Genomic DNA, 26,407 nt, shown 5'->3' on the forward strand with positions numbered 1-26,407 from the left:
TCTCTATCACCCCATTCCTCTCAATTTCTGGCTGTCTATCCAATAAATAAAAATAATTTTAAAAAATTAAAATAGAGGGGTTGGGCAGTAGCACAGCAGGTTAAGCACAGGTGGCACAAAGTACAAGGACCAACGTAAGGATCCCAGTTCGAACCCCCTGCTCCCCACATGCAAGGGAGTCACTTCACAAGCGGCAAAGCAGGTCTGCAGGTGTCTATCTTTCTCTTTCCCTCTCTGCCTTCCCCTCCTCTCTCCATTTGTCTCTGTCTTATCCAACAACAATGACATCAATAATAACTACAACAATAAACAAGGGAAACAAAAGGGAATAAATAAATATTTAAATATAAATAAATAAATAATAAGAATAAGAATGAAGGGGAAATGGGGAAGAATCGCTGCCCGGAACAGTAGAAGTGTTGGTGCAGGCACCGAGCCCCAGTGATTAACTTGGTTGCAGAAAGAGAGGGAAGGAGGGGAGAAGGAAGGAAACTCATAGTCAAATATTTGGAATGCTGTTAACTTAGATAATAACTGTTGTTAAATTATTTAGCATAACCTGTTTTAGCCTTTTGTTTTCTCTACACTCTTTTTTTTCTCTTTTGTTGCCCTTGTTTTTCATTGTTGTAGTTATTATTGTTGTTGTTATTGATGTCGTCGTTGTTGGATAGGACAGAGAGAAATGGAGAGAGGAGGGGAAGACAGAGAGGAGGAGAGAAAGACAGACACCTGCAGACCTGCTTCACTGCCTGTGAAGTGACTCTCTACAGGTGGGGAGCCGGGGGCTCGAACTGAGATCCTTACTCTGGTCCTTGCACTTTGCGCCATGTGCGCTTAACCTGCTGCGCTACCACCCGACTCCCTCTCTACACTCTTAATATAATTCCTCATCAGATTTTTTTTCCTTCCAAGTTGATATTTGATGAGTGATATGATACTAACCTACTGCTTAGGTTAGTATACTATTCGAAAGTTTTAGAACTTTGATTGAATAATATTTATATAATATGCTTTTCTCACTTTTTTAAAAGTGTCACTATTCAGGGGTCAGGTGGTAGCACAACAGGTTGGGTGCAGATGGCGCAGGGTGCAAGGACTAGCATAAGGATCACAGTTCAAGCCCCTGACTCCCCACCTGCAGAGGTTTCGTTTTCCGAGCAGTGAAGCAGGTCTGCAGGTGTCTGTCTTTCTCTCCCCACTGTCTTCCCCACCTCTCTCCATTTCTCTCCATCCTATCACAATAACAGCAGCAATAACCCCAACAAGAAGGACAACAAACATGGGGGAAATGGCCACCAGGAGCAGTGAATTCATTGTGCAGGCACCAAGGCCCAGCAATACCCTGGAGGCAAAAAAAAAAGTGTCACTATTCCTCTACCACTGTCTAATTGTGTCTACCTTCATCCCCCCCCCACCACACACACATACACACACACACACACACACACACACACACACACACACACACCCTACCTCAGTTCTTAATCCAAATCCAAAGGTTAGTTTTTAGTAGATTTTGATGTGATTTTTTTTCCAAGTGGAGACCCCCCATTAGTTAAGTGTTCTAAAATGTTGAAAATGGGAGCCAGATGGTGGCATACCTGGTTGAGTGCACACCTTACAGTACTAAAGGACCCAGGTTCAAGCCCCTGGTCCCTGCCTGCAGGGAAAAACTTCACAAGTGGTGAAGCAGGGTGTCAGGTGTCTCTGCCTCTCTTCCTTTCAATTTTCTCCATCTCTACCCGATAATAAATAAATAAAACATTTTTAAAAAGAAAGATTTTTGTTAGCATGATGTTGACCAGACTTCCCTGGACAGACAACCCCACCAATGTATCCTGAAGTTCCACTTCCCCAGAGCCCTTCCCCACTAGGGAAAGAGAGAGACAGGCTGGGATTTTGGATCAACCTGTAAACACCCATGTTCATCAGGGAAGCAGTTACAAAAGCCAGACCTTCAACCTTCTGCATCCCACAATAACCTTGAGTCTATACACCCAGAGGATTAAAGAATAGGAAAGCTATCAGGGGAGGGGACAGGATAGAGTTCTGGTGGTGGGAATTGTGTGAAGTTGTACCCCTCTTACCCTATGGTTTAGTCACTGCTTCCTTTTTATAAAGAAAAAGTTAAAAAAAAAAAAAAAAAGATTTTCCTTTTAAAAAATGTTGAAAATATCTAGGTTTCTCTTTTCAGTGTTTTTTAATATTTATTAATATTTATTCACTTCCCTTTTTGTTGTCCTTGTTGTTTTATTGTTGTGGTTATTATTGTTGTTATTGATGTCTTCGTTGTTGGATAAGACCGAGAGAAACGGAGAGAGGAGGGGAAGACAGAGGGTGAGAAAGATAGACACCTACAGACCTACTTCACCACTTGTGAAGCGACAACTCTGCAGGTGGGGAGCTGGGGGCTTGAACCGGGATCCTTCTGCCGGTCCTTGTGCTTTGCACCACCTGCACTTAACCGTTCTACCGCCCGACTCCCTTCTTTTCAGTGTTTTATACTCTCAGTACTATATTCTAAGTGTCTATTTACTTTACATCCTTCATGTATGTACTAATATCAAAACTTTATTGTTATAGTATTAATATATATTATTCTGATACGACATTTTGTTTGTTCTGGATTTTTTTTTATATATATATATTCCAGTTCCAGGAGTAGATTTTAGCATAACTCAATTTGTAAGGAATCTCGGGCTTGAGCACCTAATGGACATATTTGAGAGAGAACAGGTAAGTAGATAAATTATCTTACTTGATCGGTTGGGTTTTTGTTTGCTTATTTGTTTGTTTTTTTCACCAGAGCACTGCTCAGCTCTGACTTATGGTGATATGGGAGATTAAACCTGGGACCTAGGAGTCTCAGACATGAGAGTCTACTTACATGACCATTATGCTATTTCCCCCACCCTGTTTGTTCTGCAAGGAAAAATTGAAACATTCTTGAAATACCTGACCTTGGAATTTCTGTTTAGTTTATAAGCAGTAGCACACATGACTTACATGAAAGAATTCCCAGGTTCAATCCCTGGCTATGCTGTGCTGTGTGTCAAAGAAAAGAAGGGGAGAGAAATGATTTACGACTTAAAGAGCCTTATGTTTAATAGTAAAATGTTGCTTTAAGATTTATATATTAATGAGAGAACCAGAGCATCATTCTGACACCTGGGATACAGGGAGTTGAACTTAGGACCTCATGCTTGAGAGTCTAAGGCTTGCCTACACAATTCCCAGTAACCATCCCCCACACACACACACCTTTTTTTCTTGTAAATAAAGTCAAAGAGAGAGAGACACTGTAGCACTTACTGCTCCACCATCCTTGAAGCTGGCTCAAACCCAGGTCCTAAGCATTAGGCATAGTGATATGCACTTTTGATTTAACTGTAGAGCTGTAATGAGAACATGAATAGGGGTTGGAGAGATTGCATAATGGTTATACAAAAGGGTGTCATGCCTGAGGCTCCAAAATGGCAGATAAATCCCCCAAACTATCATAATCCAGAGTGCAGTAGTACATTTTGTGTGTGTGTGTGTGTGTGTGTGTGTGTGTGTGTGTCCCTCTTCCTCTCCAACCAGGAAGTTGTGCACCCAGTTAAGCACACATTGCCATGCTCCCAACACTTCACAAGCAAAGGAGCAGGTCTGAAAGTCTTTCTCCCACCTTCTCTATCTCCCTTCCCCTCTCAGTTTCTCTCTGTCCTAGCAAATAAAAATGGAAAGAAAAAGGCACAGGGGGAGGGGGGGCGGATTTTGACCACCAAGAGTCATACATTCATAGTACTTGGACTGAGCCCCAGTGATAACCTTAGTGGCAATTTAAAAAATTAAATAAAATTAAAAAGTGCCCTGGGGTCAGACACTTGTTACACACACACACACACACACACACACACACACACACACACACTCACTTTCCCTCTCAGAAATAGAAGCATAAATTTTATTAACTAGAGCGCTACTCAACTGGCTTCTGGTGGTGCAAGGGATTGAACCTAGAACCTCAGACAGAGCCTCAGGCATGAAAGTAATTTTGCATGGGGCCATAACTTTCAGAAATCAAAGAAAGAATATTGTCGTAAGACTACTCAGGATAAAACCTTCATGTAAGATATTTAAATGAAGTAGAATTTTAACAGTGTCTTCAGTCTTCACAAAGTGTAAATATATGTTTCAGGTAAAAGGGTTACTATGAACAGTGGATTATTAATACAATCCAAAAATTAAAGGACATTTGAAAGCATTGTGTAAATAGATTGGTTATGGCATGATTACAGAACATATAAAATAATATGCCTGGATGTAGTTGATTTGAAAGTAAACTTTCATTTTGCAGTTTAATTATACTGAAGTTCTTATAATAGATGAAAGTAATATTATTTTTGGTAGTTCATCTTTCTGCAATTTTTTGCTTTCAATTTATTTCAGTGTCACCACTGTTTTTGCTTTTATGTCTCCGTGAATCTGATAACTCATTAAAACAAAAACATGAATATCTATCAAATAAGTAACTCTTCTAAACAGTTTCTTCCTCTTTGTTAAGATCACTTTGGATGTACTTGTTGAGATGGGGCACAAGGAGTTGAAGGAGATTGGAATCAATGCTTATGGACATAGACACAAACTTATTAAGGGAGTTGAAAGACTTATTTCTGGACAGCAAGGTATTTGATATATATATATATATTTTTAATTATCTATTTGCTTCCAGGGTTATTACTGGGGCTCAGTGCCTGCACTGCAAATCCACTACTCCTAGAGGCCATTTTTTCCATTTTGTTGCCATTGTTATTATTATTGTTATTGCTGTTGTAGTTGTTGGGTAGGACAGAGAGAAATTGAAAGAGGAGAGGAAGACAGAGAGGGGGAGAAAAAGAATCCTGCAGACCTGCTTCACCATTGTAAAGTGACCCCCCAGCAGGTGGGATGCCGAGGGCTCAAACCGGGATCCTTACACCAGTCCTTGCGCTTCACACCATGTGTGCTTACCCCACTGCGTTACTGCCTGGCCCCCAGTATTTGATTTCTTGGTCATTGCTGTCATCCTGCTTAACCCTTTGTGTAAAGGTAAGCCTCAGTTTACTAAATGAGTATGTTAAAATGTATAAGAGAGAGAGTCTATTTAATAAGAGGAGCACTAAGATTTAGGAGAACTGTTGATTGCTTTGTTTTCTTCATTTAATATCATACATCTGTTTTAATCTATCTCTCCCTCTGTAATTATCTCAATAGAATTTTTTAAAAAAAAATTTAAGTCTTTTAAAAAAAACTGTAGTATGTGGAGGCTGGATGGTGGCTCACTTGATAGAGTGCACATGTTACCATGTCTGATATCCTGGGTTCAAGCCCCTGTCCCCCACATGGGAGCTTCTATAAGGGAGAAGCTCCACAAGCAGTGGAGCAGTGCTGCAGGTATCTCTGCTTCTCTCTGTCTCTCCTCTCTATCTTTCACCCGCTATCAAAAAGAAAAAATTGGTAATAAGCATCAAATCAAATAATACTGCAAATTTATTTTTAACCTTCAAATTTCATTTGATAGGTCTTAACCCATACTTAACTCTGAACACCTCTGGAAGTGGAACAATTCTCATAGACCTGTCTCCTGATGACAAAGAATTTCAGTCTGTGGAGGAAGAGGTACGTTCATATGCCTTAAATGAATTTCCTACAGGTCTCCAGATCTACTGGAACATATAGGGGTGTTTGTTTGTTTGTTTGTTTGTTTGTTTATCCATAGCTTCAAAATCATAAACCTCAGTTTTATTAACTTGGCTCAGCACTACAATTAATGCAATATGAGTTCTGTTGGAGAAGAGCTTGTTGTAAGTTAAAAGAAAATGTCTGATGCTACAGTTCCATCCTTTCAGAGAGGATGTTGTAAAGCTCAATATATCAAATAAGACTCATTATGTGATGCTATTTATCTAGAAAATTTTACTTAACAGTTTTCTTTCCACAAAACTATTGGATGCATTGAAATATTTGAATAGTGCATTACAGTTTGAAGAACACATACCCTGTGTATATAAGTTGAGCACAAAGACTTTGTTCTTTAAAAAAAAAAATTAAAATTCACAATCAAATACAAATTATGCTTTATTAGGGCAAAAAGGAGACAAGGAGACAAGTAAGTCAATTTTTTATTATGTCAAGTGATTAGCTCTGTGCTTGGCTTGCCTTTATAACCACTTGATGTGTGTGTATATGTTATAGTTAACTATCACTAGAAAACAGTACTCAAACTTCTAGAAGTTGTTTCATTTAAACAATAGATAGGGGATGGCTGGTGGTGCACTTATTTGAGCACTTATTTGAGCACACATGTTACAGTGTGCAAGGACACGGGTTCAAACCCCCGGTCCCCACCTGCAGGGGGGAAGCTTTGCAAGTGGTGAAGCAGTGTTGCAGGTGTCTCTCTGCGTCTCTCCCTTCTCTACCACCCCCTTCCCTCTTGATTTCTGGCTGTCTCTATCCAACAAATAAAGATAATTAAAAAAATTTGGGGGGAGTCGGGCGGTGGCGCAGTGGGTTAAGCGCACGTGGCACAAAGCGCAGGGACTGGCGTAAGGATCCCGGTTCGAGCCCCCGGCTCCCTACCTGCAGGGGAGTCGCTTCACGGGCAGTGAAGCAGGTCTGCAGGTGTCTATCTTTCTCTCCCCTCTCTCTCTGTCTTCCCCTCCTCTCTCCATTTCTCTCTGTCCCATTTCTCTCTGTCCTATCCAACAACAAAAGCAACGTCAACAATGGCAATAATAACCGCAACGAGGCTGCAACAACAAGGGCAACAAAAAGGGGAAAAAATGGCCTCCAGGAGCGGTGGATTCATGGTGCAGGCACCGAGCCCAGCAATAACCCTGGAGGGGAAAAAAAAAATTTTAAACAATAGGAAGATTAAAAAACCATTTTTTTAATTCTCAAAAATAAAATCGGGAGTTGGACGGTAGCACAGCGGGTTAAGTGCAAGTGGCGCAAAGCGCAAGGACTGGCGTAAGGATCCCAGTTCAAGCCCCCGGCTCCCCACCTGCAGGGGAGTCGCTTCACAGGTGGTGAAGCAAGTCTGCAGGTGTCTGTCTTTCTCTCCCCCTCTCTGTCTCCCCTCCTCTCTCTTTCTCTCTGTCGTATCTAACAACGACGACATCAACAACAACAACAATAACTACAACAATAAAACAACAAGGGCAACAAAAGGAAATAAATAAAGTATTTTTTTTAAATAAATAAAATAAAATCATGAGTCAAGAATCATGTTTCCCAGAAGTTGGGCGATAGTGCTGTGGGTTAAGTGCACGTGGCACAAAGCCCAAGGACCAGCATAAGGATCCCGGTTCGAGCCCCTGACTCTCCACCTGCAGGGGAGTCACTTCACTAGTGGTGAAGCAGGTCTGCAAGTGTCTATCTTTCTCTCCCTCTTTTTGTCTTCCCCTCCTCTCTCCATTTCTCTCTGTCCTATCCAACAACGACAACAACAATAATAACTACAACAATAAAACAACAAGGGCAACAAAAGAGAACAAATAAATTTTTTTTTTAAAAAAAAGAGGGAGTCGGGCAATAGCGCAGTGGGTTAAACGCACATGGCGCAAAGCTCAAGAACCGGTGTAAGGATCCCTCCAGCTCCCCACCTGCAGGGGCTTCTCTTCACAGGCGGTGAAGCAGGTCTGCAGGTGTCTATCTTTCTCTCCCCCTCTCTGTCTTCCCCTCCTCTCTCCATTTCTCTCTGTCCTATCCAACAACAATAACATTAATAACTACAACAATAAAACAAGGTCAACAAAAGGGAATAAATAAATAAACCTTTAAAAAAAAATCATGTTCCCAAAATCAGAAAAGATACAAACATTTATATGTTTTAAATTATTTTTCCATCAGATGCAAAGTACAGTCCGAGAACACCGAGATGGTGGTCATGCCGGTGGAATCTTCAACAGATACAATATTCTGAAGGTAAGAAATTAGTGAAAATAAAGTTTATTGGACTGTAGTTTTCAAATCCTGGCACTGTCATTCATTTTCATCGAATATAATGGTCTACCTGGTTCAGTAAGTCTTTGATATAACATCATAGGATATTTTAGAAAAGATATATATATTATCTTTTTTTATTATCTATTTGTTAGATAGAGACAGAGGAAAACTGAGGGGAGCTAAAGAGGGGAAGAGACAGAGAGACACCTGCAGCCCTGCTTTACCACTCGTGAATTTTCCCCCCTGCAGGTAGGGACCAAGGACTTGAACCCGAGTCCTTGTGCATGGTTATGTGTGCACTTAGCCAGGTATGCCATAGCCTCAACATTATATTCTTGGAAAGTTAAGTTTTCAAAATCCCTGTACTATTTCCACTGCCCATAATTCAGCTTTCACTAAGCATATTCAGATTTACAAATTGTGCCTTATCTTGGGGTAGTGATAAATCCTGTTGACATAGGAATTTAAATATATAAGCAGCCATTAAGATTTATTTGTTTGAGAGAGAACCATATGCAGTCCCAGGGGTCAAATTCAGGAATCCATGCATGCTAGTATAATGCTCTACCCACTGTACCACCTCCCAGGCCACAAAAATTGTTATTAACTGATGGAGGTTGTTTGTGCAGTGGCAGAGCACAGGGCTCACATGGGTGAGGTCCCGGGTTCATACCCTCCTACCTCATATGGGAGGGTGATAGTCTTAGCCCTGTCTTTTGTTAAAATGGTTTTAACTCTGGGGCTAGGTGGAGGCAAACCCTGTTGAGCACACATGTTACAATGCTCAAGGACCCGAGTTCCACCCCCTGAGCCCCACCTTTGAGAGAAAACTCTCTCAAGTGAATAGTGAAATGGTGCTACAGGTGTCTCTCTGTCTCCCTTTATTTAAGAAGATTTTAATTCTAATGAGAGCCTGTGTATCTCCTATTAACATCAATCACTCTTCTCAGGAGTGTTTCCAGTTTAGCTATATTTTATTTGAACAATGGCAAGAAACATGCACTCTACTTAAAATGCATAGAGAGCATCAGAGAGGGTGATGGTAACAAACCAGACTTTAGGGAGTCGGAAGGTGGTACAGCAGGTTAAGCGCACGTGGCACGAAGCATAAGGACCGGCATAAGGATCTCAGTTCGAATCCCCATCTCCCCACCTGTAGGGGAGTTGCTTCACAAGCAGTGAAACAGGTCTGCAGGTGTCTTTCTCTCCCCCTCTCTGTCTTCCCCTCCTCTCTCCATTTCTGTCTGTCCTATCCAACAATGACGACATCAATAACAACAATAATAACTACAACAATAAAACAACAAGGGCAACAAAAAGGGAATAAATAAATAAATAATAGGGAGTCGGGCGGGTTAAGCGCATGTGGCACCAACCACAAGGACCGGCATAAGGATCCCGGTTTGAGTCCCCAGTTCCCCACCTGCAGGGGAGTCGCTTCACAGGCGGTGAAGCAGGTCTGCAGGTGTCTATCTTTCTCTCCCCCTCTATCTTCCCCTCTTCTCCATTTCTTTTTGTCCTATCCAAAGCAACGACGTCAGTAACTACAACGATAAAACAAGGGCATCAAAAGGAAATAAATAAATAATAAAATAAAATGTTTAAAATAAATAAACATTAAAAAATAAAACATTTTAAAAAAAAGACTTTTAATTCCTGAGGTTTGGAGTCTAATGGTTTCAACACTTAGCACTACCACAAGATAGAGCTCAGCGCTGCCTTCTTTCCATTTTCCTCATTAAAATTTACTTGCTAAATAAATTTAGGGGCCAGGCAGTGGCACACCTGGTTAAGCACACACATTACAGTACGCAAGGACCTGGGCTCAAGTGCCTGGTCCCCACCTGCAGAGGGAAAGCTTCAAAAGTGGTGAAGCAGGGCTGCAGGTATCTCTCTGAGTCTCTCCCTCTCTATCTCCCCCTTTCTCAATTTCTCTCTGTTTCTATCCAATAATAAAATACAATTAAAAAGTTCAAAAAATTTTTAAATAAAATGCATAATTATTTTGTGTTTAACTACATAGTTTTGTTAGCAATAATTGTAAAAAGTATTAGAAATAATCTATCAAGTGTCTAATACCTAAATTTTAAGCTCAAAGTGAAATTTCAAATTTTCAATTGTATTGTATCGCTGTTTCACAATAATAAGCTATTCTTATTGTGATGTTAGAGGTCATGTTTTAGATTTAATGATTATTAAAATTTAATTGAAGTAAACCAAAATGTGTTGAGATTCATACTATTAGAGAAAAGACAGTCAGTAGTTGAAAGATAGGCCACTTAGGTAAAAGAATTTCACTAAAACTTATTTTCAATGATAAAAATTATATTTATGCTTCTTTTTTCTTAATGTAAATGAGATTTGTTTATGCCAATTAAGGTTCTACATTTATGATCATATTTTGAGTTAGTTTGAGTCAAGACTAGAACCACTAGTTCCCAGATGTGCACCTGGACCAGCAGAGGACAGTAGCATCTTCAGACAGCAAGCAGGAATGTTAATTAAGAACAAGTTAAGGTTGGTCTGGGAGAAGGCACAGTGGATAAAAACAAGTTAAGATGTTACTGTAAGGGAGTCGGGTGGTAGCGCAGCGGGTTAAGCGCAGGTGGCACCAAACTCAAGGACTGGCAAAAGGATCCAGGTTTGAGCCCCCGGCTCCCCACCTGCAGGGGAGTCGCTTCACAGGCGGTGAAGCAGGTCTGCAGGTGTCTGTCTTTCTCTCCTCTTCTCTGTTTTCCCCTCCTCTCTCCATTTTTCTCTGTCCTATCCAACAACAATGACATCGATAATAACTACAACAATAAAACAAGGGCAACAAAAGGGGAATAATAAATAAATAAATTTTTTTTAAAATTAAAAAAAAGATGTTACTGTAAGCCTGATAAAGTAGGAAAACAATATATACTATTATCTTTCAGATATTTAATACAGAACTTAGCATGTGGGATTTGAAAGTATCTTAGAAATAATTCTGAATGGAATTATTTTAATCAATATATGGTCACATGTATTCTTTTTTTTTAGCATTAGACTCAAGCATGAGATCTTTTTTTAGTTAAATTTCTTTATTGTTGAATCTATATTATTGAGAAATTGAGAGGAGAAATAGAGAGACACCTGCAGCCCTGCTTCACCACTCGTGAAGCTTTCCCCCCTACAGGTGGGGACCAGGAGCTTGAACCCTGGTCCTTGTACACTGTAGTGTGTAGGCTTAAGCTGGAGCAACACCACCTGGCCCCATCATATATATTCTTCATCTATGGTCATATGTATTCTTTTTTTCCCTTTGAAGTATTTTATTTCCAGGATGTAGCTATATTTCTGGATTGTCTGTTTTTTGCTTTTACCAGTGCACTGCTAACTCTAGCTTGTGTAGTATGGGGGATTGAATCTGGGACCTCGAGCCTCAGGCATTAAAATCTATTTGCATAACCATTACGCTGTCTCCACTACCCTATATCTATTGTTAGAGTTATGACAAAATAATTTTAGTTGACAAGAACATACCATTTAGATTTCAAAGAACAGTTTTACCTCTATAGCTAAGTGTGTGGCCCAGTCATGTTAGGATGAATAAGTAGGTAAGCTTTTATGGTCTAAAGATTTTAATTGTCTGATTTTTTTGTTTGGTTGGTTTGGTTTGGATTTGGTAATTGCTACTGTTTTTATAGATCCAGAAAGTTTGTAACAAGAAACTCTGGGAACGATATACACACAGGAGAAAAGAAGTTTCAGAAGAAAACCACAACCATGCAAATGAAAGAATGCTATTTCATGGTAAGATTCCTCTGCCTGCATCTTACCACCATCTTTCTCCACATTAAAGCAATTTAATTAGAATGATATAACCTATATTCCTTGTCATTTTTAATGACCCTATCTGCAAGTTTTGTATTTTATATAAATTACAGTTTATATGTAATTTTTGGTTTGTATGAATATTTACCCTTGGGCTGAAATAGGTCACTTAGATAGTGTACTGCTTCCCCACGTGCACTACCTGGGTTCAAACCCAGCCTCCACTGCGTTGAAGGAAGCTTCAACTCTGCTGTCTCTTTCACACTTTATCTCTTTGCCTTCTCTGTCTTAAAAAAGAAAGAAAGAAATTTTACATTTATCTTTCCAACCTCTTGTATGTGTATGGCTTATAATGAATGAGTTAGAGATAGAATCACTCTGTAGTTTTTTGGTTTTTGTTTTTTTAAAGAATTTATTTATTCACTAGAAAGATAGGAGGGAGAGAAAGATCCAGATAGCATTCTGGTACATGTGCTGCCGGGGACTGAACTTGGGACCTCATGATCAAGAATCCCATGCTTTATCCACTGTGCCACCTCCCGGACCACAGAATCACTCTGTAGTTTATAACAAAGATGACTATAAATATAATGTAGTGTTTACTACACTCAGATCCCCCCTGGGAGCTTTGCCCTTCACCCCTGTAACTGACCTGTTTCCCGTGCTCAGTACCCTCTCTTTGGCTGTCCTCCTTCTCTTGACACTTGCAGAAAAGGAAAAGGAAACAAGTCAGGATGCAGAAGTGAAGGAACAAGCCGCATTTGCCAATGGAATCTGGGATAACAGGAGTCAAAAGTAGATCAGCAAGGAGGGTTGGCAAGAAAATTAACATGAAAAGGCCACTGTGACCACTTTCAATATTTAGAAATAAAGTAATAAATATGGGTGTCGTACGACCTAACTACACTTAGTCATACTACATGAAATGAATTTGTTTGGATTTGAGGTCCAGAATTTGACATCCCAGTGTTGACATTTCCAGTGTTTGTAAACAAATCCTATTTGTTTATCTACTTAAATCTTTGTGTCCTTATTTTAATATCTAAACCACCACTCTTAAAAGCATTAATTGACATGAACAGATCTTCAAAAGTAGTGTACTGGCTGAGCATCAACTTGTTTCCTTTGTCTTTTTATTTTATTGTGGTATTTACATTTAATAAATTGGGAGGTGGAGTTGGTAAAAGAGAGTCATTGGTAGGACTTTAACATTCCAAGCTGATTTTTTAGGGGGGAACAAGCAATTTATTTTCTAAAAGGCTTTAGCTTTTGTTATTTTTATATATTAACTTAATTTTTTGTTAGGTTCTCCCTTTGTGAATGCCATTATCCATAAAGGCTTTGATGAAAGGCACGCTTACATAGGTGGCATGTTTGGAGCTGGGATTTATTTTGCTGAAAACTCTTCCAAAAGCAATCAATATGTATATGGGATTGGAGGAGGTACTGGGTGTCCAGTTCACAAAGACAGATCGTGTTACATTTGCCACAGGTAAGAGGTCACTTGTTATCATTTACTTTGACAAGTAAATAAAAACTGGCTTCACAAGTCAAGAAAACAGACAAAGCAAACAAACACACACTTGGATCTCAGAACTGAGACTTACAGAATAGAATGGTGGCATAAGCTGGTGCTGGGGTTTTGGTGAACTGTGGTAGAAAGATTGACATTTTGGTGGTAGAAACTGTATAGATATACATTTGAAGGGGTGAAAACTAAACTAGTAATACAAGTCCAGTGTAGAACAGTGTTACCTGGGGGAGGGGGGGCGATGTAGCATAATGGTTATGCAAACACACTCATGCCTGAGGATCTAAGATCCCAGGTTCAGTCCCCCTCACCACCATAAACCAGAGCTGAGTAGTGTGCTCTGATAATTAAAAAAAATTTTTTTTAATTAAAAAAAATAAAACAATGTTACCTCAATTTAGGAAAAAAAAATAGTATATCATACTTGAGAAATAAATGGGCGGAAGGCATTGCCTTGGATGACTTGAGAAGCCGTAGCTAAGTCCTAGGGAGATAGCATAATGTTTCTGCAGAAGACTTTCCTGCCTGAGGCTCTGAGGTCCCCATTCAGTCAGTGCTCTGGTATCTCTCTCATTAAAAAATAAAAAGAGGGGGTCAGGCAGTTAAGCAGGTTAAGCACACATAGCGCAAAGTGCAAGGACCAGCATAAGGAGCCCGGTTCCAGCCCCCAGCTCCCCACCTGCAGGGGGGGGGGTCCCTTCCCAGGTTGTGAAGCAGATCTGCAGGTGCCTGTCTTTCTCTCTCTCCCCCTCTCTGTGTCCCTTCCTCTCTCAATTTCTCCCTGTCCTATCCAGCAACAACAACAGCAATGACAACAATAATAATAACAACAACAATAAGGGTAACAACAAGGGCAACAAAATAGGAAAAAATGGCCTCCTGGAGCAGTGGATTCATAGTGCAGGCACTGAGCCCCAGCAATAACCCTGGAGGCAAAAAAAAAAAAAAAAAAAGGAAAAAAATATATGTGTGTGTGTGTGTATCCCAAGTTTGTATATCTCAAGTTGCGTTTGGTTCTCACACCAGTTAAAATATTAGCTGATATTTGTTAAATATTCTGTATGAGCAAAGTACAGATCTGAATCTTTGCCATATTTAACTCATTAGTCATAGAACACCTGGTGCCTTGTGGAAAACCAAGTAGGAATTACACTGGGCGTGAGAGAGACTTTCCTAGTAGAAATTCTAAGAGTTTTTCAAAGGGTAAATTTAAAGTACAGTCTTTTTAATTTTTTTTATCTTTATTTATTTTTGGGTAGACACAGAAATCGAGAGGGAAGGGGGAAAGAGACAGAGACACCTGTAGCACTGCTTTACCAGTCATGAAGCTTTCCCCCTACAGGTGGGGACCAGGGACTCAAACCTGGGTCCTTGCACATTGTAACATGTGCACTCAACCAGGTGTGCCACCACCCCGCCCCTAAAAAGTACCATCTTTGTGGTCCAAGAGGTGGCGCAGTGGATAAACTAATGAACTCTCAAGCATGAGATCCCAAATTCAATCCCTGGTAGCATATACTAGAGTAATGTCTGGTTCTTTCTCTCTCTGCCTATCATCCTTCATGAATAAATAAGTAAAATATTTTTCAAAAAATAAAAAGTACGGTCTTTCATTATAAAACAAAATCATCGGACTGGGTGGTGGCGCACCTGGTTAAGCACACATGTTACAGTGCTCGAGGTCCTGGGTTCAGGGCTGCAGGTGTCTTTGTCTCCCTGTCACTTCATCCTTCTCAATTTCTGGCTATCTCTACCCAATAAAAATAATGATAATAAAAAAATGTTTTTAAAAAAGCACTGGGGGTCGGGCAGTAGCGCAGAGGATTAAGTGCACATGGCAGGTAGCATAAGGACCGGTGCAAGAAATCCCGGTTTGAGCCCCCGGCTCACCACCTGCAGGGGATTGCTTCACAGGTCGTGAAGCAGGTCTACAGGTGTCTTTCTCTTCCCCTCTCTGTCTTCCCCTCCTCTCTCCATTTCTCTCTGTCCTATCCAACAACGATGACATCAGTAACAACAATAATAACCACAACAATGATAAAACAAGGGCAACAAAGGGGGGAAAAAATAGCTTCCATGAGCAGTGGATTCCTGGTGCACCAATAACCTGGAGGCAAAAAAAAAAAAAAAAATCACTGTTACACACACACACACACAAAAAAAATCTTATCTCAAAAAAAAATATATATATATATATGTATACACACACACACACACACATATATATATTTATCAGCACTTACCAGCTCTGGTTTATGGTGGTGCAGAGGATTGAATCTGGGACTTCAGACCCTCAGGCATGAGAGTCTTTTTGCATAACCATTAAATTTTTTTAAATTGAAAAGACCGCTCATATGCTTGAGGAAAGTAGAAAACCAATTTACCTAGATTTTGTATTTGTTTTTTTACCAGAGCACTCCTCAGCTCTGGCTTATGGTGGTGCTGGGGATTGAACCTGAGACTTAGGAGCCTCAGACATGAAAGTCTTTTTGCAGAACTATTATGATATCTCCCCAGTCTCAATTTCTGGCTGTCTCTATCCAATAAATTAATAAATAAAAATAATAGTTAAAAAAGATTTAATGTGCTTGTGGCATATACATTATATAGATAATTATATATAAGGTAAGATTAGAGAAATTGAAGCCAGAAGGCAGGCACACCTGGTTAGGCACACACATTACAGTGCACAATCACCCAGGTTCAAACCCCTGCTCCCCACCTACAGGGGAGATGATTCACAAATGGTGAAGCAGGGCTGCAGCTGTCGCTCTCCCTCTCTGTCTCCCCCTCCCCTCTCAATTTCTCTCTGTCTCTATCCAATAATAAATAAATATATTTTTAAAGAGAAATTGAAGCCATTATGAGATAGATATTTAGAGGTTGTTCAAAGCATGTTGAGCAGCCTCTACAGGGTTTTAAGCAAAAAAAAAAAAAAAAGAAGAAAGATACAATCTGGTTTTGTTGTCTTTTTTTTTTTTGTCTTTTTAAATATATTTATGTACTTAATGAGAGAAAAATACAGAGAGACCAGGTTACTGCTCATCTCTGACTTGGGGGGTTAGGGGGAACCTGAACCTTGGACATTGGAGCCTCAAGCATGAAATCTTTTGCATAACCATTACCCTGCCCTTTTTGTTGAAAAATCACTGGATTGGAACAGAATTTGCAGAAGTGAAATATATTTGAAGGTGAAGTCACCTGAACATAGAAAAGTCTTAACCTCAAAAACTACTTTGTAGAAGCCCCTTGAACTTTTCCTCCTTCCTGCTTAGTCTACAGTTTGTGCTTTTGCTACAATACAGACAAAAGTGTGAAATCTGTATATCTCTATAAGGGTTGTTTTTAAATTTTTTTTACTGAAAATAAACATAGAAGTGGCAAGTTCTTTTACTAGGAAGATATTCTTACAACATCCCTTTGAGAATGATAGAAAAACAGTAAATAAATACATTGCATGCAAATAAAATTGTCATAAATTGCCTGTCTTCAGGGATGTCTTTTCTTTTTCATATAAATAGGCAGCTACTCTTTTGCCGGGTAACCTTGGGAAAGTCTTTCCTGCAGTTCAGTGCAATGAAAATGGCACATTCTCCTCCAGGACATCATTCAGTTACTGGTCGACCGAGTGTAAATGGCCTAGCATTAGCTGAATATGTTATTTACAGAGGAGAACAGGTAACTTGATTTGATTTCACCTTCAAAAATGCTTCAAGCACATACCTTGATTTCTTCTTACTGATTTCTTATTATTTTATTAAGGTCTGCATTTCCTTTTTAAACTGCAATTTCCAAATAAGTTCCAACTTAAAAATTACAAAAGTAGGGGCCAGGCATTGGAGCACCTGGTTAAGCGCATGCATTACAATGTGAAAGGATGCAGGTTCAAGCCCACTGCTCCCCACCTGCAGGGGGAAAGCCTCATGAGTGGTGAAGCGGGGCTGCAAGTGTCTCTCTGCCTCTCTTCCTCTCTATCTCCCCTTCCTCTCAATTTTTCTCTGTCCCTATCCAATAAATAAAAAAATAGTTTTTTTTAAAAAATCTCAAAAGTAGTAGAGAATTGTAGTTTACCCTTTACTCAGATTTTCCAGCTGTTAACACTTTATCATTATCTCTTTTTCCCTCCCTCTCATATCCACATGCACACATACATTTCTTTTTTTTTTTTTTCCTTTTTTTGACTGCTGGATAATTAAGTTATAGGAATGATTCTTTACCCTTGAATTTTCAGTTTGTATTTCCTAAAAAGGACATTGTAGAATGTTTGGATGGTGGCACACCAGATTAGATGCATACATTACCCAAGTGCACGTGTCTCTCTGTTTTTCTCCCTTTCTATCCCCTCCTCCCCTCTCAATTTCTCTCGATCCTAGTAAAGGGAAAAAAAAAAAAGACAGTGTCTTAAAATTGGGGAAATATTATAATACCTAACCTACCAACCTTACTCGTTTTTTACTAGTTTTATCAGATCTTTTTTATTTTTTTTATTTTTCTATAAAGTAGTTCTATAAAGTAGTTCATCAGAATTTCATATCTAATACTTAATCTATAAGTAAGTATATCTAATACTTAATCTATAAGTATCTAATAATCTATAAGTATCTAATACTACTAATCTATAATTATAAGTATCTAATACTAATACTTAATCTAATACTTTTTTTGCAAAAAAAAAAAAAAAAAAGCCAGATTCAGTCAAAAGTACCTTTAAGGTTTTTAAGGTCATTTTTTTGTTTGTTTGTTTGTTTGTTTGTTTTTCTTAATGAAGCACTGGAACCTCAATACATATGATACCTCCACTCTGAGCCAGTGTTTTCATTCTTTTTATTTTTCAAGGGGGTGAGGGAAGAGGGAGAGACACCACACAGTACACTCCATCATCTGGACACAGTACACTCCATCATCTGTAGAGCTTTCCGCCCTGCAGTCCATGATGGTGCCATATGGTATCTATTCAAATTGAGGACCTTGTACTTGGTAAGAGAAGCACTCTACTGGGTGAACTCTCTGGCCCCTAGAGCAGTGTTCTTAACCGGAAGTATAATATACAATAGAATCACCCCAGTTACTAAAAGCAGACAAGCATTGTTAGACCTGCAGATTAGGATCTAAAGGGTTGGAATCAAGGGTGGTAGGAGAAAATTTACGTGGGTGATTCTCATCTACAACATCAATTTAGAATCTTTTCCCTAAAAATTAGGAAATAACTATGCAGAGTCAAAAATAACTATGCAAAATAACTATGCAAAGTCAAAAAAAAAGTAGAAGAAAGAAAGAAATGTTAACCAATGTTTGGATTAATCTTTTCTCTTCCAGGCATACCCTGAATATTTAATTACTTACCAGATTGTAAGACCTGAAGGTATGGTTGATGGATAAATACTTGTTTTAGGAAACTGACCCCACTGAACTTAAAGTCATCTAAGCAGCTGGTGGCCTCCTGTTTTGCTCCTTTGCTGAGAAAACATCTTGTCCACAAGCCTGTGGCAAAAAGATTAAAAAAAAAAAAAAATGTGAAAGAACTTAACATTCTGACTTGATAAAGCTTTAATAATGTACAGTGTTTTCTAAATATTTCCTGTTTTTCAGCACTTTAACAGATGTCATTCCAGGTTAAACTGGGTTTGTCTGTACTAAATTATAAACAGAGTTAACTTGAATCTTTTATACATTATACCTGGATTCTAACAGAAACTGTAATCCCCTCAACAGAATTCATTTTACTAATAACAAACTGTGTTTCTTTAAAACACAGCATTTACACTGAATACAATTTCATTTGTAAAACTGTATATAAGAGCTTTTGTACTAGCCCAATATTTATTTACATTGCTTTGTAATATAAATCTACTGTTATGGAACAGCGGCGGTTTACTGAAATTTTTTTTCACCTGTATTGCTCCTCTGTACTTCATCTTGTATCATCATGATTGTGTGTAATCTTTACATTTGATTCCAGAGGCTATGTTGAGTTGTTATGAGAGACTTGGTCAGTGGGAAAGATTGATTTTTTTGGACTTAATTTGCTGGTTGAAGCATTTATCTCTCATTAGAATTTTTTCCCATTTAAGAACTTTTTTCATGAATACTCTTGGGATTTAGTGATATCTTTGCAGGTATAAGACACATTCCAAAGAGCTCTAGTTGCTTTTTTTAAGAGCCTCTTCACACAAACTCGAGTTTTGCATTGGAAGTCTTTCTTCTTTCATTTATAAAAATTAAAGCAGGTGCTTTAAGGGAAAAAAAGAAAAAAGAAAGAAAAGGCTGAATCCTGCCACTGAACAATTGTGGTGTTTCATTTTTTATTTCATGGACTGTAAATAGGAAATTAAATTGCAGAGATGGGAAGGGTGATCTTGGATAATTTCACAGTTTGTTATAATCACCTTAAGTCTAAAAGGAAAAAAATAGCAAATGGGAGTGGGTAGTTTTTTGTTCTTAGTATTTTTTTTCCTTATTCTTTTTTTTTTTTTCTTGGCCCCACTGTTATACTTGTAGCTGTTTTATACACCTTAGATAAACTCATCCAAAACCATGAAATTTAAGTGTGTCAGTTCTCTTGGGGCCTCCCGAGTGAACAGGTGCTCTGGGACGAGTGACTGAGCACCGCCTGCTCCTGGGTTGCCTCCTCATGATTGGAATTATGCTTTCAGTTTAGACAGCACATAATGACCAGTTTCTGTGTTCAGTTTCACAACTGTGCAAAGGAATACTGTCCTATAAAGTGCTGTGCTAGACTTTTTTCTAATGCAAAACTATCTTTTCAGTGAAATATGCTGAAACAGTTTGATACAGAGACATCCATTATATATAGCTTGGCACTTTGTTGTTGTTAAGGCAAAATTGTGACCTTAAGTGTTTGTAAATGAGAGCATCCCCTTCACTCTGTGCCAGTTAACCTTTGTCTGACAGTTTATTCAGCCCTTAAATTAACTGACTCTTTGCAGTAACTTGTACATAAACAAAGTGCTAGAGAATCTTGTTTCTTGTGTTGAGTAAGAGTTAATCAGAGTAAATCCACATCTGGAGTTTCTATGATGTAAATTTTAATCATTAACAGGTAAGTTCCTGACTTTGAAGTGCTTTTATACAACTAGCTCTCTAACTGCAAATATGATCCTACCAGTCACTTCTTGGAGCACAAATGGAGTATGCCAAATTTTATATGATTTTTCAAGTTCAGGAAGCTTCCAGGTTTTGTAATTAGAAAATAATGTAATGAATTAAAGACACTTATTTTACATAACTTACCTCTCAACATTTAGCCCATAATACCCTATGAGTGAATCTGGAGTTGCTTATCATGTAAAACCATCGTGGTGTATGAGTTTATACTGCAGCCTGTGTTGTTTTATCTAATCCATTGCTTAATTAGTGTGTTGTTTTCTATGAATAATTATATTGTGGTTAATATGATAGCATGACAGTATTTTCAGGTAGCTTTTTTGTTGGGAGCTCTGAGGGTTTGGGGAGGGCTGGGGGGTTTCTTTGGCCTTTTTGCATGAAATATCTTTATAATGATGGAATTGTTTTTACTTTTGTCTTGTGATTTTCATTTTGAGTGAGACTTAATTTTTTGTGTGTGAGTAGTGTTTTTATTATACCCATCTTGAGTGTCTTTCTTGTACTGTGTCACATTCCACACCAACATTTAATTCCTAATAAACTGTTCACTTGGTTTTCTGTGTAGCATGGTGATTACTGGAATAGTATAAATGTGTTGAATGGTCTTTGAGAAAATGGATTGAGATTACAATAAATCACAGTTGCAGGAAACCACAGTTGTAGTTCTGAGTCTAATAGTGGTAAAGAGTACAGTGTAAATGTTGATTTTTTTTTTTTTTTTTTTTTAATCAGAGCAGTAATTAGCTCTGGCTTATGGTGGAGCAGAGGACTGAACCTAGGACTTCATAGCTTCAGGCCTGAGAGTCTGTTTTGCATAACCATTATGTTATCTGCTCCCGCCCAAAATATTGATTATTTTGAACATACCTACTGAGACACATTAAGGTGAAAGTAGCTATAAGACACTTTTAAACCTTTAGTCCAACCAACACAATTTTGGGTGACCTTTAAAATTCATTCCTGGTAAATTCTCCTTTCCCCTCAGAGACTTGTACATGGGTAACCCCACTGTCCCCAGACTGCTTTTATTTTACAAACAGCATCATCCCACCATCTGAGGGGCTTTCTTTGATGCTTTAATGCTCTGCATGGTGCCAGTACTTGAATTTGGGACCTCATATAATAAGGCATGCTCTCTAACTGGTACACTGTTTTCCAGCCCTCTATAAGACATAAATCGTATAGAGAGGAATATATTTCATTTTCAATTTCACGTTAAAACATTACATATATATATGTGTGTGTGTGTGTGTGTGTGTGTGTGTGTGTATATATATATATATACTTTTTTTTTTGCCTCCATGGTTATTGCTGTGGCTCAGTGCCTGTACCATGAATTCACTGTTTCTGGAGGCTATTTCTCCCTTTTGTTGCCCTTGTTTTATCATTGTTGTGGTTATTATTATTGTTGTTGGAGGACAGAGAGAAGGAAAGACACCTGCAGACCTGCTTCACCGCTTGCAAAACGACCCTCCTGCAGGTGGGGAGCCTGGGGCTCGAACCGGAATCCTTGAGCGGGTCCTTGCACTTCACTCCATGTATGCTTAACCCGCTGCACTCTCTCTCAACCCCCGTATATTCAAATCTTAAAGTTAAGTGATATGATAACACTTAAAGTGTTATCAGAATTTTAAATTTTAGTATGTTAGTGTTCATGTTTATATGATCAATTCTCTGCTTTCCATAAGAAAATTTAATCGGAGTAGCACAGCAGGTTGAGCACAAATAGCACAAAGCGCCAGGACCAGCATAAGGATCCCAGTGCAAGCCCCGACTCCCCACCTGCAGGGGAGTCACTTCACAGGTGCTGAAGCAGGTCTGCAGGTGTCTTTCTCTTCCCCTCTCTATCTTCCCCTCATCTCTCTATTTCTGTCTGTCCTGTCCAACAAGGGCAACAAAATGGGAAGAATGGCCTCCAGGAACAGTGGATTCATGATGCAGGCACCTAGCCCCAGCAGTAATAACCCTGAAGGCAAAAAATAATAAGATGAAACCACTTCAATCCTGTGAGAATATCATAGATCAAAAAGAATAGTAATGGGAGTTGGACGGTAGTAGTACAGCTGGTTAAGTGCAGGTGGCGCAAAGTGCAAGGACCTGCGTAAGGATTCCAGTTCAAGGCCCCAGCTCCCCACATGCAGGGAAGTCGCTTCACAAGCGGTGAAGCAGGTCTGCGAGCATCTGTCTTTCTCTCCCCTTTTCTGTGTTCCCCGTCTCTCTCCATTTCTCTCTGTCCTATCCAACAATGACATCTATAACAATGATAATAACTACAGCAATAAAATAATGGCAACAAAAGGAAATAAATATTTTTAAAAGCAATAATCAGGGAGTCGGGCGGTAGCACAGCGGGTTAAGCGCAGGTGGCGCTAAGCATAAGGACCAGCGGAAGGATCCCGGTTCGAGCCCCCGGCTCCCCACCTGCAGGGGAGTCACTTCACAGGCGGTGAAGCAGGTCTGCAGGTGTCTGTCTTTCTCTCCCCCTCTCTGTCTTCCCCTCCTCTCTCCATTTCTCTCTGTCCTGTCCAACAACGATGACATCAATAATAACTACAACAACAAGGGCAACAAAAGGAATAAATAAATAAAAAGATTAAAAAAAAAAAAGCAATAATCAAATTATAAAGAAAAAAAAAGAAACCCTTTTACAATGTTAGTGGAAGTGTAAATTGGTCCAACCCCTTTGGAGAGCAATCTGGAAAACTCAGAAGCCTAGAAATAGACCTACTGGGATCAGACATTGGCACACCTGGTAGGACATGCAAGGACTCAGGTTCAAGTCCCCAGCCCTCGCCTGCAAGGGGAGAGCGACACAGGTGGTGAGGCAGTGCAACAGGTCTGTCTCCCCTTTCCTTCTCAATTTCTCTGTCTCAATCCAATAAATAATAAATAAAATAAAACTAAGACCTACTCTTTAGCCAGCAATTCCTCTCCTGGGTATATCTCTTAAGGAAACAAACACACCCATCCAGAGATCTGTGTACACCTGTTTATTTATTTTTTATTTTATTTATTGGATAGAGAAAGCCAGAAATCGAGAAGGAAGGGGGTGGTAGAGGAGGGTAAGAGACATGTGCAGCCTTGCTTCACCACTTGCAAAGCTTTCCCCCTGCAGATAGGGACCGGGGGCTCAAATCCCGGTCCTTGAGCATTGTAACGTGTGCTCAAACAGGTGCGCCCCCACCCAGCCTGTGTACACCTACTTTCATAGCAGCACAATTTGTAGTAGCCAAAACCTGGAAGCAACCTAAAGGTCTAACACCAGATGAATGGCTGAGAAAGTTGTGTTAGAGACTTAATGATTGATACCCAGGCTTAGTTGGTAAGTTGCCTTATATATATTTACAGCATAAGGAAAGCAGATCTTTAAAAGCAAAGAGGGGGGCCAGGCGGTAGCTCACCTGGTTAAGCACACACACCACTAAAAGCAAGGAGAAAGGAGAATTTTTTTTGCATTTCCCCCCCTTTTGCTGCCCTTGTTTAATTGTTATTATAGCTATTATTATTGTTATTGATGTCATTGTTGTTGGTTATGACAGAAATGGAGAGAGGGAAGACAGAGGGGGAGAGAAAGATAGACACCTGCAGACCTGCTTCACCACCTGTGAAGCGACTCCCCTGCAGGTGGGGAGCTGAAGCTAGAGCCCGGATCCTTATGCTGGTCCTTGCTCTTGGCACCACATGCGCTTTACCCACTGAGCTACCGCCCGACCCTCAGGAAGAAGAATCTTTTTTTTTTTTCCCCTCCAGGGTTATTGCTGGGCTCGGTGCCTGCACCATGAATCCACTGCTCCTGGAGGCCATTTTTTCCCCTTTTTGTTGCCCTTTTTGTTGCCCTTGTTGTTGTAGCCTGGTTGTGGTTATTATTATTGCCATTGTTGATGTTGTTCGTTGTTGGATAGGACAGAGAGAAATGGAGATAGGAGGGGAAGACAGAGAGGGGGAGAGAAAGATAGACACCTGCAGACCTGCTTCACCGCCTGTGAAGCGACTCCCCTGCAGGTGGGGAGCCAGGGGCTCGAACCGGGATCCTTACGCCGGTCCCTGCGCTTTGCGCCACATGCGCTTAACCCACTGTGCCACCGCCTGACCCCCAGAATCTTTTTTAAGATTTTATTTATTTACTAATGAGAAAGATAGCAGGAGAGAGAAAAAGAACCAGATACCACTCTGGTACATGTGCTGCCGGGGATTGAACTTGGGACCTCATGCTTGAGAATCCGGTGCTTTATCCATCACTCCACCTCCCAGACCACGAAGGAGAATCTTTTACAAAGATCTTAAGTATCTGAAATTAAAAAATGATTTATCAGGAGTCAGGCGGTAGTGCAATGGATTAAGAACACGTGGTGTGAAGCGCAAGGACCAGCATAAGGATCCTGGTTGGAACCCCCAGCTCCCCACCTGTAGGGGAGTCGATTCACAGGCCCTGAAGCAGGTCTGCAGGTGTCTATCTTTCTCTCCCTCTCTGTCTTCCCCTCCTCTCTCCATTTCCCTCTGTCCTATCCAACAATGATGACATCAACAAAACAACAATAATAACTACAGCAATAAAACAAGGGCAGAAAAAGGGAAAATAAAATACATTTTTAAAAAGATTTAGTAATTTGGTCTGGCATCTAAGAAAACTTATTTTTTCCCCACCAGGATTATCCCCAGCATGGGGCTCAGTGCCTTCCCAATTGCAGCTACCCTTTTTTCTTTTTCTTTCTTTATGATAGTGAGATACAGAGATAGGGAGAGGGAGCTGGGCAGTGGTGCACCAGGTTAAGTACACATAGTACAAAGTACAAGGATCTCGGTTTGAGCCCCTGGCTCCCCACCTGCAGGGGGCTTTCACCTCACAAGCGACGAAGCAGGTCTGTTCATGTATTGTCTTTCTCCCTCTCTACCCTTACCCTCTCAATTTCTCTCTGTCCTATAAAAAAAAAAAATGAACAAAATGCCCATAGGAGTAGTGGATTAGCAGTGCTGGCACTGAGCCCCAGCAATAACCCTGGAGGCAAAAAAAAAAAAAAAACAGATGGGAGGGAGAAACAACTGCCCCTGGAGACTAGGAACTCAAACTCAGTCCTCAGACATGGTAACATGTATGCTCTACCAACAGCACCACTACCCAGGAATTCCCAAGCCAAATGAGTTAATCACCTACCTGAGACACAGACCTGGAGTTAGGGTTAGGGTTAATGGACTCTTGCATTGCCCAAATCCCCTTCCTACCACTAATGATTACACAATGACCTGCAACTTGATACTCAGAAGCAAAACCATCATCTATATTTGTGAGACATTTTTTTTGGGGGGGGGTAATGTTCTCTTACTTAGGATGTAATCCTAAATTTTTAGAAATGTTCTAGCATGACCTAAAGCCTTTAACTTTGTCTCTCGTATAAGCATTAAAATACTGGTCATCACAATCTGGGAAATATTATAGGTTTATGTGTCTGTTGTTCAGATTATGTCTCTCACCTACACATATAGAAGGACATTTAATATTTTGTTTCTTACTGACTTTTAATCCAACACATAACTTTCATGCCTGAGGCTCCAAAGTCTCAGATTCAATCCCCAACACTACCATAAACGAGAGCTGAGCAGTGCTCTAGGGGGAAAGAATGTAAATTCTGGTGTATATATGCCCAATGGAATACTACCCGGCTATTTAAAATGATGAAGTCGGGGGCCAGGCAGTAGTGGAGCAGGTTAAGAACATATGGCCTGAAGAGCACAGACCAGCAATAAGGATCCCAGTTTGAGCCTCCGGCTCCCCAACTGCAGGGAAGTCGCTTCACAAGCAATGAGGTAGGTCTGCAAATGTCTATCTTTCTCTCCCATTCTGTCTTCCCCTCCTCTGGATTTCTCTCTGTCCTATCCAACAACAGCAGCAGTGGCAACAATAACAACAAGGACAACAAAAGGGAGGGGGTGGAAATAGCCTCCAGAAGCAATGGATTTGTTGTGCAGGCACCGAGCCCCAGAAATAAT

The 26,407-nt window shown here is 39.9% G+C and overlaps 1 protein-coding gene across 2 annotated transcripts in view; it reads left to right on the forward strand.

Moving 5' to 3' along the window:
- The window catches only part of TNKS2 (tankyrase 2), a 76,128-nt gene extending 55,152 nt beyond the window's left edge, over positions 1-20,976 (forward strand). For both annotated transcript variants that reach the window (XM_007516803.3, XM_060191926.1), the window contains 8 exons: positions 2,654-2,736; positions 4,547-4,667; positions 5,543-5,640; positions 7,873-7,947; positions 11,640-11,745; positions 13,072-13,258; positions 16,819-16,975; positions 18,614-20,976. In XM_007516803.3, coding sequence (XP_007516865.1) covers positions 2,654-2,736; positions 4,547-4,667; positions 5,543-5,640; positions 7,873-7,947; positions 11,640-11,745; positions 13,072-13,258; positions 16,819-16,975; positions 18,614-18,676 — 890 coding nt within the window. In that variant the 3' untranslated portion in view covers positions 18,677-20,976. The remainder of the gene's footprint in view (positions 1-2,653; positions 2,737-4,546; positions 4,668-5,542; positions 5,641-7,872; positions 7,948-11,639; positions 11,746-13,071; positions 13,259-16,818; positions 16,976-18,613) is intronic.
- The last annotated feature ends 5,431 nt before the right edge of the window (positions 20,977-26,407 follow it).

Source organism: Erinaceus europaeus, chromosome 1, assembly GCF_950295315.1.
Source record: "Erinaceus europaeus chromosome 1, mEriEur2.1, whole genome shotgun sequence".
Lineage (NCBI taxonomy): Eukaryota > Metazoa > Chordata > Mammalia > Eulipotyphla > Erinaceidae > Erinaceus > Erinaceus europaeus.